At 30.8% G+C, this 13,207-nt stretch overlaps 1 protein-coding gene across 1 annotated transcript; it reads right to left on the reverse strand.

Moving 5' to 3' along the window:
- Positions 1-6,374: 6,374 nt before the first annotated feature.
- Positions 6,375-11,371, reverse strand: LOC114383386 (probable transcription factor KAN4). Its single transcript, XM_028343051.1, has 6 exons — positions 10,389-11,371; positions 9,987-10,063; positions 9,636-9,681; positions 9,231-9,351; positions 7,252-7,366; positions 6,375-7,125 (listed from the first exon to the last, which is right to left on the reverse strand). Exons 1-6 carry the CDS (start codon positions 10,861-10,863, stop codon positions 6,973-6,975), a joined length of 987 nt encoding a protein of 328 aa, XP_028198852.1. The 5' UTR covers positions 10,864-11,371; the 3' UTR covers positions 6,375-6,972.
- Between the last annotated feature and the right edge of the window lie 1,836 nt (positions 11,372-13,207).

The raw sequence follows: 13,207 nt of genomic DNA on the forward strand, positions 1-13,207 counted from the left end.
TCTAATTAGAAGTGTGAGAGGTATTGAGATTGTTGTGAGAAACATAAGAGAGAAAACATTGGTTAGGTAGGGAAGAGAGAGAAACAGAGTGTGAGGCTTGGATTTTTAGGGAGATTTCTTTTTTTAATTCAAGGGAACAGAACTAGGGGAGTTCTCTGTTGTATCTTGTTGATTTTGTTTCATAATGAAGTTGCTCCTCCCCGTGCATGTAAGTCATATTAGCTAAACCACATAATTATATTGTGTTCTCGTTTTACGTTCTTACTTTTGGATTTTGCATTTTCTTTCTTGTTGCATGTTCCAGGTTTATTGGTTTTGGTTTTGCATTTTACTTTAAATAATTATAAATTTATATATATTATTTTTATTTTGAATTTATACATTTCATATAGGGATTATATCAATCTAATAGGTTTAAATATGTTTGGAGATAATATCTGCTTAATTAAAAATATAATTAAATTTTTTCCTCAATTTTAATGTAATTATATTTAATATGATACTAAATATTTTAAAAATGATAAATTTATTTATTTATATAAATAGATTTCAAATAATACTGAAATAATACTGTGTAGAAATTAAAAAATTTATAATTTTATCATACCCTTACATCCACCTATAACACACACAACCCCGTAAAAAGTATACTCATCACGTGATCTTATAATATTACTTAAAGAAGTTATTTTATAATAAAAAAAAGTTACCATCTTCAAAATTTTTTTTTACCATAATTATGAAATATATTTCATTGATTTTATTAAATTATTATCTTGTATAAAATTAAAATCTATTTTTTTGTTGAGTCAAGGTATTCCTCTGCCAAAATTTAGGAATTAAAATCCCGGAAGTACTTGTATTCATTTTAGGAATTAAAATTTATTTAAAATTTAATAAATTAATTAATTAATTGATTTGTTTAATCAGAATATACATGTACTATAAACTCTTTAACTGCTATAATTAAATATAATGATGCATTTTATTTTATAAATAAAAACAGCAAAAAAATCTATAGAACTTAGATGGAAAAGGATTAATATAGCAATGTGTATTGACATAATCACTTTCTAATCATTATTTTTCTTCAAATGTATTATTAATCAAGTTACCTGTATTCAAGCTTAGTGATGTTGTTCATTGATTAGAACCCACGCACTAGCACATCGAGAACACAAAAGAGGATGAAAAAAATAAGATTGCTCACACTCATATGCACAGAGTAATTTAAGATAGAAATGAAATTAGACTCAATTCATTCAACTTGACTTCACACCTCACTTAAACCCTTCTTCATCTCCTATCTCGTCAATGTATGTGAACATCCAATTTTGTTCGGATGCTTAACTTATTTTATAAAATAATTAAGAGAAAAGAATGAAAAAGAAGATGATTGCGATAAAAGAAAAGAAAAAAAATAAAGAGAAAGAATAGAGAGAAGGAGAGAAAGAGAAGAAGTTGAGACTAGGACAAACCATGGATCACGGAGACGTGTGGATATCAAAATGTGATAGCAAATCCGATTCAGACATGGTGGAGAGTAGATTTGGTTCACAGAGACGAGTGGATCTAGTTGACGGAACAAGAATCTGATTTCTTTTTTGTTCAGTGTTGGCTTTTAAGATGCTGCATGTTGGTTTAGAGACAAATAATTCCAGGCTTCTTCTACAACTAGATGTAGCCAATTAGTGGTTATGTAAACCTTTCAAATGCTAGGCTTTCAAAGGAAGATAATTCATATAACTCCTTTATATTTCTTTTAGGTTCTTCTACACTCCTATCTTCTATAAGTATTGGATTTTGTTTCTAAAGGTTAGACCATGTTGTTGACCATGTAAAATGTGGGTGTGGTTATTGCTTTTGTAAGGCTAGAAAGCCAACTTATTGCTCTGAATTCAATAACGACATTCTTTCATCATATCATTTTATTTTTGATGCAGTGCAATCTTGTGTCCAACACATAGTGTGTTTTTGTCGAATCTCTTTTCAGTTCCAGATGAGAATAGTCCAGTGGAAAAATTGGTTCTGGATTGTATTGTTGGACTAATTCTGTTAGTGTTTATTGTTGGAAGTTGAAATAAGAAAAATTGATTTAAACTTGTTCTTGCTGCAATTTTTTTCCCATGTATGGAGTTGAATTTTGTTTGAACTCCGATCTTGCTGTATTTTTTTTAGATCCTTTTACTTAGTGTTCAGATAAAGATATTTTAGACAAAAAAAAAATTAATTAAAAGACATCTGTTCCGATATGTAAAATGTTAACAAACTAAGATGTTAAGAAACTAGGGAATGCAAGTGTAACAAACAATCAAATGTGAGTTTGTGTAGAGGCAAAAAAAAAAAAGAAGAAAAAAAGAGGCGTATAGGTAATTGGAGTAAACTTGGGAGAGTGCCTTCTAATTTGCTCTTATTTTTATTATCATAATAAAAGTAAAAGAGTTTGGGAGGAAAATCTTATGTAATTGAGTGAAAAAATTTTATAGAATTTTTTTCTATTGTTTAAATAATAAAATTGTATAATTGTAATAATTAAGTTAACTAAAGAAAATATATCTTCTAATGTAAAATAATTAAATTAATTATTATCAATATATGTACATGTTTTAATTAAGGTAATTAAAATTATTTTAAAATAAGGTAATTATATAATTTTGAATTAACTAGAACAAATATGATGCAATGTGATTCAATGAGATCGCTTGGGACAAAAGTAGGAGAAAGTTGTGGTTAGAGTGTGATTCAATGTTAGTAGTGCAAGCTTTCAAAGATGAGCATATAGCTCCCTCGAAGATAAGGAACAGATGAAAAAATACAGTTCATTTGACCAAATCTTTCAATTTTATTGTCCGTCATATTTACTGTGAGAAAAACACTTTGCTAGACTTCTTTTGTTGGTGGGACTTCATATCTCCACATTTCTTACAAATCTTTTTGTTCATGATAGACAGGCAATGAAATATATCTCCCTTTGCTTTATGCTTTAAAAGAGAGAGAAAGAGATAAGATAGAACTTAAAGAGTAGTTAGAAGGAAATATATATATATATATATATATATATATATATATATATATATATATATATATATATATATATTATTTTTAAACGAAAAGAATTGTTGTTGTTGTTATTTCTCCTATTTGACAATAAATGACCAGGAGACATTAAGATTATAGTGATCTGTTATTTTATTTTCATTTTAAAAGGTTATCAAATTAAAAAAAAAAAGTATATTTATTAATTATAATTAAAAGAGTTGCGAATTGTCTAGGGCAATTTGATGTTGTTGCCGTCAACATTCCTATGTTCAACCCAATGTCTTGTTTTATCAAGACATTCATAATGCCGGTGGTGTGTATATATAAGCCCAACTTTACAATATTTGCAATCTTAGATTTTTGTTTTATTTCACAGTAATTAAGATTTATTTTATTTTTTAAAATAAACATATCACTAGATCTTTAATTCTTTATGGGCTGTAGTTGATTGCAAAATGTTGGTATATAGGAGCTGACCTATTGTAGGAGTCTGGAGGTGAAAGGATTGAATTAATTACACGTGTAAACTGATATCTGATGTACATATTCTCCCCGTATTGCATTAAACTAAATTAGTTTTGCTTACAAACACATATATTTACTCTATACAATTGACAACAACGTGTGTGTTCAGTTAGAACTTATAAATCAAATATTAACAACCCATGCAAGAATGTACTTAATATCTTCAAAAAAAACTTAACCATGATAAAAACCTAAAAACCAACATTTTATTGTGATAAATAGCAGCAAATAATTATTTGGGAAATTATGACACCCTGTAAAAGACTTTAAAGAAACAGTAGCATGATAGCAATTCCATTACAAAAAGAAAAATATGAGGACAGGGAATTCAGTTTAAATTCTAATCATAACACAACTAGGACCATATGGATGACCTTTAACTTTTTCATTTTTTGTGCAACAGAAGGGGCGGTGCAGAAATCAGAGGCAATTGCTTTGCACGCATCCGTAACCAATTTAAAATTAATGGCCCACGATTTGAACTTATGACTCTAAGTATTAATACAAGACTCTAACCAATTGACTGTCGATATATATAATATTAAAATTTTTAATGTATATTTAATATACATGTAAATTTATAAAATAAATTTTGTGACAATTAATTTTGATACAATAATTAATTTGTTTATATATATAAATTTTTATGAAACTTATGATTTTTATTTAAAATTTATATATGTAAAAAATACATTATTAGATCAAAATTAATTATAATAAAACTAAAATTTTAAATAATGTACAAATATACGGATTATTAATTCGTATATAGATTATGTGTTACGGATTCGTTTATAGATTATATAAACTTACAGATTGAATCCATAAGTTTATTACAAACTTACAGATTATGAATCCGTAAGTTTACATTACGAATTCTTAAGCTTACTGTTATTACAGTTATGAATTTGTATCAGCTTTATGGAAGGGTAACATTGGAGTTGCCCATCTTATACTGGGTGTACCAGCAATTTGCTTGGTGTACAAAGCAATTGCCGAAATCAGATAATGGAAAGTTGGGATCAGCAAAGAGAACTTCGGCCCACGGGAAAAGTGTTCAAATGGGCTGGGGAATGCAGAGGAGACTTTTTTGATACGCACAGAAAGAGAATTTCTAATCAAGGAAAAGTTAAACAATCAGTGCTTATTTGTTTTTTACGGTTTAACCAGTAATTAAGCAATAAAAATTTGTTTTAGACTGACTAAGAAATAGAAAGAAGTTGATTAAGTTTGGTGTTGGTCCATGATAGACTCGTTTTCTTAACGAACCTGATCATTTTGTTCCCACAAATATCAAGAAGTCTAATCAATCGGTATTGTTTTTTATATGTGATGATCAATTAATCAATAGTTCATTGACTTACATTATTCTATCAATAGTTTGAACTCATTCTCATAAACTCTTCTCTCTCAAATACTAACTTGAGAGTGAGAGTGTTTGCAGGTACAACTCCAATGTCATGGGATTTCATGACAAGGTCGGATCTCCACTGTGCGTGGGACTGAATCTTCGCCACTTCTAGCTAACATAACCCATGCAAGGATAAAATCTATATTTTTAAAAAATCTCATTCCTCATCAAGACCTAAAACCCAACATTTATCGTGATAAATAACATCCACTAATTGTTTGGCAAATTATGTACCCTCTAGAAAAATCAAAGACTGGGATCCAATGTAAAGTGAGTATTTCACCTTAAAGGATAAAATAAGCAATCCTAATCATAAATCATAACTTTCTTTTTGACAGAACAAATCATAAATTTATTGAAATATCAATTGTTAATTTTTTTTTATCAACTTATTGATATCATTACTTACTTTATCTTTACTCATTTTACATGTGTTGAATCCAAATAACCGTATCGTGAACAAGTCAGGACAGTGGATTCAGTTTTTTTCCCTGTCAATATCGAGCTTCGGCCCACAAGAAAAGTCTTCTAATGGGCCACAGATGGACAGAACTAGACCTTTTGATACGTACTAGCAAAAAGACTCACAAAGTACTGCGGAAAAGGAAAAGTTAACAGCCAGTGCTTGTTTGTTTATTTACGTTTTATTTTTAGAAAAAAAATATTTTTGATGCTGTTTATGAGGTATTATTTTTTAATTTTAGAATAAATCAATTTAAACATTCACTTAAGTAAATGTATATATTTTGGCAACACAAATTTATTGACAAACCACAGGCAATTCTTTTCAGTTTTGGTGGTGAATGAGGATTAATAGAATAATATATACATAATACACACACTAATTAAGAATATACATTTTTTTTATACTATCATCTAATTACAAACTATGTGATATAAGTTTGTTGATTGTAATAATTATTTTAAAAGTTATATCATGTCTTATTTGGATAAATTTTTTCACAAATACTTAGAGGAAAATAAAATAACAAAAAATGAAATAAATTTCTCTTATAAATTAAAATAAAATTTTCATTAAGCTAATAACAAAAATTTTCTGCAAATTAGTTTATAACTTGTAGATAGTTTTTTTTTTCTTTTATAAATGATCACAACAAGGCCAAAGAATTATTCGATTAGTTGACAATGTGAAAAATTTTAGAGGGAGCATATGCATATTCTTAATAATCCTAGTCAAAAGGAATTTATAAAAAAAGTTTATATAAAGGTTATATTCTTGATATTTTAAGCACCATCCCTTGTGTTGTGCGAGAAACCTTCTACGAATTGTGCGAAAAAAGGTTATAAAAGGAAGAAGAAGGGAGAAAAGTAACTTGAGAATTTCAGTTAACGAAAAAGTTAGAAAGTGTTGTATCAAATCAAACATCAATGAACAATATTGGTGAGTATGGAACCTCGTGAAAAACAGTTTGCATTAGTAATTTTAAACCTCAGCATATAATATATGTAATGTAAGTTCTCTCGGGTACAGATATGATGAGAACGATGTTATGGTGGTGCAGGCACAAAACATGACCCACCTGTCCAATATCAGCATTCCCAAATGGGTCCTATATTCGCCTAACTATAAACCATGGTCCATGCCCTGAAAGAGCCATTCTAATTTTTTTCATAATGCACCGAAAATGACACCAAAGACAATGCCTGAATTTCTTTGGACTGAAGCATATGTTTTCTAGCAAAACCCTTTTATCCCATTCCTCATCTCTCTCCCCAGACACAACTCAGAACGATATACATCACCAATAAAATCATTCACATGGAATAATTCCCCCTCATCTCTTATAAATTTCTTCTCTCCACACATATCATCTTGTACGGTGTTTCAATGACAAGGAAATTTAAGGGGTGTGAATGTGTAGTGATATGTGATGTGGCGTGGTGTTTATTGTTTTATTTTGAACTAAATCACACATATCTTTTCCTGGAGACAATCTTGTTCGAGAGAGATATGATGTAGTAGGTGTTTAATTAATTCAACACTTGAGAAGAGTTAACTCTCTTGATGATTCAGTGTGGTCTTTCTGCCAATTGGGTCTTCCAAGGGTGAATTCAAGGTCAAGCATTGCCTCCTCGGAACGTGACAAAGGGGTAGAATCCAACCCTCCATAATTGTTGTGCCCATCCACCTGTTTAAAAAAATTATTACTACACTGGTGAGTGAGTGACATAAGCTATTTAGAATATTCATAATACCATGCAAACCAAAACTACAAGCCACATGCTAGATCCATTTTTGAGTCGTCCCAACTTACCGTGGTTTCATTATTATTATTATTTCCCTTGAGGTGAGAATACGTCAAACCGATTTCGGGTTCTTCTTGTCTTCTATTGTTTGTTTTTGTCTCTATCGATGATTGCCACGGTGTCCTGAAAAGTGGAAGAAGAAATTAGTATAAAGGGTAGTAAAAATGTTCTAATTAAGAGAAACTAATGAAATGGGTCCATTTCATTAGCCCACTCATGATCAATATATTGTGTGGTAAGCAAAACTCCAAATTCAAAATCCAATTCCGAATATATACAATTTAAAATGACATCGCTACGTGTTTGTGATTGGCTTTTGAGGGTAAGATGGCATGTGATGTACTAACGGTCAACATCCAAATGTTTCAATTTGCCGAGGAATTAATTAACATGAGTGATATGTTAAAGCTATGTAATCTTATTATGAAGGTGCCGGAAAGGGAAAGGAGTTTTGTACATCCAAATCCAATCATCGTAATTAAGAGAGGAACAAATTTTGTTGGTAATCTCAATTTTGGTAGCGAAACATAACCAAATATTACGACATATCACGGGTCAAGTGATTATAAGTAAGTGAATGCAACTGAGTTTCTTGATGATTCATACATGCGTGAGAAAAAGAGCATTCATTCCTTATTAGTATACGTATTATTCTTGTAGTAGAGTTAACAAAAAAAAGGTGGTGGATTTGTTGTTCCACATCCAATTAAGGATCCAGCAATTACTTTATGCCCATATATATCAACCATTTGAACTTTATATTATATCACATTATCACCGAAATCACTTTTACTTTTTCTTGAAAAGTGTTGCATATGTAACACATTGAAATTTGAACCAGATACTAGACCTTTTGCTACGCATTGGGATCAATTGTCAATACATTGACGATCTAATAGATGAGTAATATGAAAACATTATTATGAAAATGTCCACGTAAAAAATGACCACCCACATACCTATAGAAACCCTAGGTTTTACTCGTCAAAATCTATGTACTGGTAAAGTCTCCTTATAGAAGCTTGTAATAAAAAAGATAAGAAAAAGCTAAAGATACACGTGGATTAAAAAAGACTTTGTAAATAAAGTCTAACAGACGAGACGAGAAACATTAATTAAGGATATATATTAATTATAAACTTTTTTATAGAGGATATTCATTAGTAGTTTATCATTAGACAACATTTTACATAAAGTTTGTTTTTCAACTCTGTAATGCATGCCTTATGACACTTTTAATTAGTATTTTTCTTGTTAATATCAGTATTCGAAATTAATTTTTCTTTCAAAATAAAACGTATTCAGAATCAATTTTAAGTAACAAGTAAAAAAAAATTGAAAATATTTATCGTATTAAAAAAATAAATAATACTATCATTAGTATTTTATTTTAAATAAAAATTTGTAACTTTAGTTACCTAAATACTACCTTATTTTTATTTATTTATCACTTTATTTCTTATCACATTATTTATTACATATAAACTTTTTTTTTTCTATATCTTTTTTTCCTTTCGTCTATACACCCCAAATATGAAGTTTACAAGTATCATTACTCTAAAAAAAAATATTGGTAAAAAGAAATTAAACAAAAGGGCCAAAGAGGAGGAATTTCTGAAAATTCGTGCATGTACTTATGTACATTAGCATAGCTAGCTTAATGGTCCAGCAGTTGAATCACGATGAGTCAATAAGTCAAACATTACGTTCACACTAATTTGCATAGAGAAACCAACATCGAGACCAAGCTAAGGAGGCAAGGAATCGGTGTGAGTGAAAACTAACAGATATCCTTAAAACATTAGTCAAAAACTAAACATAATTTTTTTTATTAAAATGTATAAAATTATGTTATTTTATATATTTTTATATGATATTTATAATAAATATTTTTTCTTTTAATTTCTTAATTAATATTTTAAAAACACTGGTTAATCAGACTCATACTTATATACTTTAGGAAATGTAAATTATCATGAATAATCACCTGTGTGAACTTTGAATGGGGTCTGGTAAATTGGTTGTGTCACAAATAGGTGAGAGTGCATGCAGATGAACATTAATGCCTGGCCTTGGGTTCATTAATCCAATACCTGTCTGCCCATGACCTGCAAAATTCATCAACAAATAGAGCCATTGCTCTTTCTTTATCAGACACCACAGCTTAATAATTCACTTGAGAACTTTGAAGTCAGTATAGTCCTATATGCCAAGAGACACTTTTGTTTTTAACGGGAACAGTACTAGATGCAAATCATAGAGTTTTCTGTCACACCGAATCACCAAAGATCTCAAAAAAACAAAGAGAATAATAATAATTAGAAGAAACGAAAATGGGTCCTTGAGAAGGAACCATAACATAACACAAGACCCCTATTCAACACTAATTTACCTGCAGCAGTGATGCCTTTGTCAGTGCTCTTCACTGTTCTATACATCTGCATGAACACCCCGCATAAAATAAAATGAGAAGAAAAGTCCACAAAGGCTAAGATTATCACATTATATTTCTAGATACCCCTTTTGTCCCTAGCCTTTGGTTCTACCTTCCCCACTACTAGAGGCAACCTAGCTATAACGACTAACAACAATACTCCTCTCTCTCTCTCTCTCTCTCTCTCTCTCTCTTGTTCTGTCTAGTCAGAAATTAATTGAAAGAGGAATAAACAACTGAACTTCACTCATTAAGCTCAAAGACTATGGAGAAAGAGAGAGATATGGGAATGAATAGTGAGTACCCCACCTGCAAGTGACTCTTGACATGTGCTAGGGTTAGATCCTTAACATTCATTAACTCTAAAACAGACTTCGGAGTTGCTCCTGCAAGTGTGAGAAGACAAACTCAAGATTAGACGTAATCTAAATGTTATATATGCTTTATCTCAAAAGAATCTAGCTTTTGCATACAATAATAAAGAAACCATCAAACTATTCATACATAGCGTAATAATTAATTAGACCATGTTCAACCATCACAAGTTTTTTCAAAATAATTACAGAAAAGAAGAAGGAAAAAACGATTTTTCTTTTAACACCACTAAGATCAATAATGGATGGATTAGTAACCAAATTTAGTGACTATTTTCATCAAGTTTTAGCGACGGATTTAACTGAATCAAACATGAACTATATTAATGGAATTTACTTTCGTGGCCGCCAAGAAGTTGAACCGCGTGAACAAAATGGGCATGGAGGGTGGTGGTCCATCTCATCCTAGGAGCCCTGACGCTTCTTTTGACACCATGAACGACTCTTGCGCTTCGTTTGAAATCGCGGCCATAGATGTGAGGTTGGAGGTGGTGGTGAATGAAGCTTCTTGGAACACCTTGTACTTGATGATGGTGCGGATTCAAATCCACAGTTCCGAATCCTAACTTCAATGTGGGCTCACGATGATGATGATGACCAAGGTTGTGGAACTCGTGGCTCAAATCACTTCCTCCACTACTACCAGAATCAGAAGTTGAACAAATATCACTGTAAAGCACTTTTCCAAAGCTTCCAACATCTTTGGCGGCTTCAGAATCTGAGATAGAGGGAGGGCTTATGTTCAAGGAGAGGTCAGGCTCCGCCAAAGGAGACAGTAAGGTTTGCATTACCGTGTGTGAATTAGTGAACATGGAGAAATAGAGAAGATCTAGCTAACTAGGTTTGTTTTCAGGCGGTGAAATATGCTAAGGTAATGGAATTATTAATAGCTAGAAATTAAGGGTGAGACTTGAGAGTTTTAATTGAGGATATGATATGATGTAGAAAAACAAAAGAGTTCAGAGAAGCAAAGAATTGATGATGGGGGAATGGAATGAGATGAAAGAGGTGAAAAGAAAGGGTTTTAAGGGTCGTGATTATATCATGAGTGACTTATGATTTGTGTTGGTGAGGCAATAGGCTTTTTAGTAGGATCCCCACTAGGGTTGAAGGAACACTGCCATAGGGGAAAAAAAATTTAAAGCTGAGAGACTGAGAGTAATTAATTTTCCAGGGACTACTTGTCACTGCTAGTCAGATAAAAAAAAATGAAGAGAAAGAGAAAGGATTCGGAGCTTTTTTTGGGGATGGTGGTTTGAAGGAAAAGTAAGTGAAAAAGGGTACTTGTTATTTATGGAAGCTGAGAGATAGATAGAGATAGAGAGAGGGAGTGAATGTGAATGAGAGAGAAAGAGAGAGAAGGGAAGAGTCTAGCTGTTTTTTATTCCCCTTATTTGCAGATAATTAAATTAAAAAGAAAAGAATCAAAATGTTTGGTGAAATAATATAAAGTCTGATTGTATTCACATGAGAGTCTTTTGAATGATATATTTAATAAGAGAATTTATATTTAATTCTTATCCTGTATAAAATCAATTAAAGGAGTTCGTGTTTCATCAAGTAAACTGAAAGATATTTGTGATGTTTGTCCTAGAGAAAAAATTAAAGAGAAAATAGAAAGAAAAAAAAAAGACGAGGGCTGCAGCGATATAATGGTGGTTGCTGGAAGGAATATCGAGAAAAACAAAAATGGGTACTATTGAATGGAATATTGGAATGGAAATTGAGTCTCTAGTTTAAGATGATGGATCGCGACCCGTTAAAATTCCCTGCTCTTTTTGTTTCTATGCAGGGGTTTTCTTTAATTTTATCTCTTTTTAATGCATTTCTTCGATTGGAATAATATTCCCGTTTTATTTATGAACCAGGATTGACTGGGAAGCCAAAAAATATCCTCTTTCTAATTAAACTCACCCCTCACACCTTACCCTTCATTGTTCTGTTACATGCAGCAGATATATGTCATTAAACATTTAAACCCCTCATATCGATTTTTCTAGTTCTAGTATACCTCCACCAAGCTATATAGGTTCAACTCTTATGGCTATAGATAGTCACAGTATAATGACTGTTAATGTTGCCTTCCAAAATAATAATAATAATGACTGTTAATGCATTAAGTTCTTACAATATATATGTTAGTATTTTCCAAACCCCCATCAAAATGACAAAAAAACACACAAATTTTGTCCACAATTAACGTTTTGAAATTCTTCGTGTCCTGGTCCAACCCTAACTCAAACTAAAGTCAGCTCTAGGATTCTGACAATCATTTTGTTATAATTTTTGGGAAAAATATTCATGGACATTCAATATATTATTATATACCCAGTGAGAAACAGAAAAAAAAACATAAATATTATAAGTATTATGATGTAACATCTGTTGATTAAGTGTTTAAAAAGTACAAATGTATGTTTATCATTATTTTAATTTTTTTTATAAATAAGAAATCATTGAGCTGAAAAAAAAAATTGGTGCAGGTGAAAAATTCTGTTAATTAAGGGAGAGGAATATGTGTATGACTATAGGGTGTGTAGGTGAGAGTGGGTGTGATGTCCGGCAACACCAGGTCGCAGACCCACATGACATGCAGATGCAATTTACTCTCACCACACCTTCAACTATGTTGTCATATCTCTCGACGCATTTCTCTAACGCGCTTCCTGTGCTACACAGCTATTAGCACAATACTTATCTCGATTATATATATGTTTTTCCATAAACCCTCATCTTCACTAAGTGTGTGTTGTGAAACCAAATTTGTAGCAAGATATTTAAACCTTAGCTTGTCATGTTAAAAAAAAACTTATAGTGATCAAATTAATGGAACATGTGTTCCAATACAATTCAAACAAATAAAAGTAAAATAAATCCAAAATAAGAGTCTTGATCCGTCAACAAATTATTGTTGTTTCAAACTTTTAATTTTATAACAGATTCTTAAACATATTCAAATCTTGTTAGCTTTCGTTTTATTTTAAGAGTTGGCTCAAGGAAAGAAAATTTAATTACCAGATCACTGTAATTAGAGATACAATGGTTGTTCATATATATATTTATTTACCAATGTGAGAGATCTTATCGGTCTCAAGAATGGAGGTTAATTAATTTGTGGGAAGTATAATAATATCAATTATCAAGACTAAGGTTTTA

The sequence above is a fragment of the Glycine soja genome, chromosome 14 (assembly GCF_004193775.1).
Source record: "Glycine soja cultivar W05 chromosome 14, ASM419377v2, whole genome shotgun sequence".
In the NCBI taxonomy this organism is placed as follows: domain Eukaryota; kingdom Viridiplantae; phylum Streptophyta; class Magnoliopsida; order Fabales; family Fabaceae; genus Glycine; species Glycine soja.

What these genes read in the sequence shown, in the direction of transcription:
- LOC114383386 (XM_028343051.1), bottom strand. Translation starts at nt 10,863, where the DNA reads ATGTTCACTAATTCACACACGGTAATGCAAACCTTACTGTCTCCTTTG. An exon ending in CAAAGGCATCACTGCTGCAG is followed by an intron (nt 9,352 to 9,635) that starts GTAAATTAGTGT and finishes TGAATTTTGCAG; the next exon opens with GTCATGGGCAGACAGGTATT. An exon ending in CCCATTCAAAGTTCACACAG is followed by an intron (nt 7,367 to 9,230) that starts GTGATTATTCAT and finishes TCCACTTTTCAG; the next exon opens with GACACCGTGGCAATCATCGA.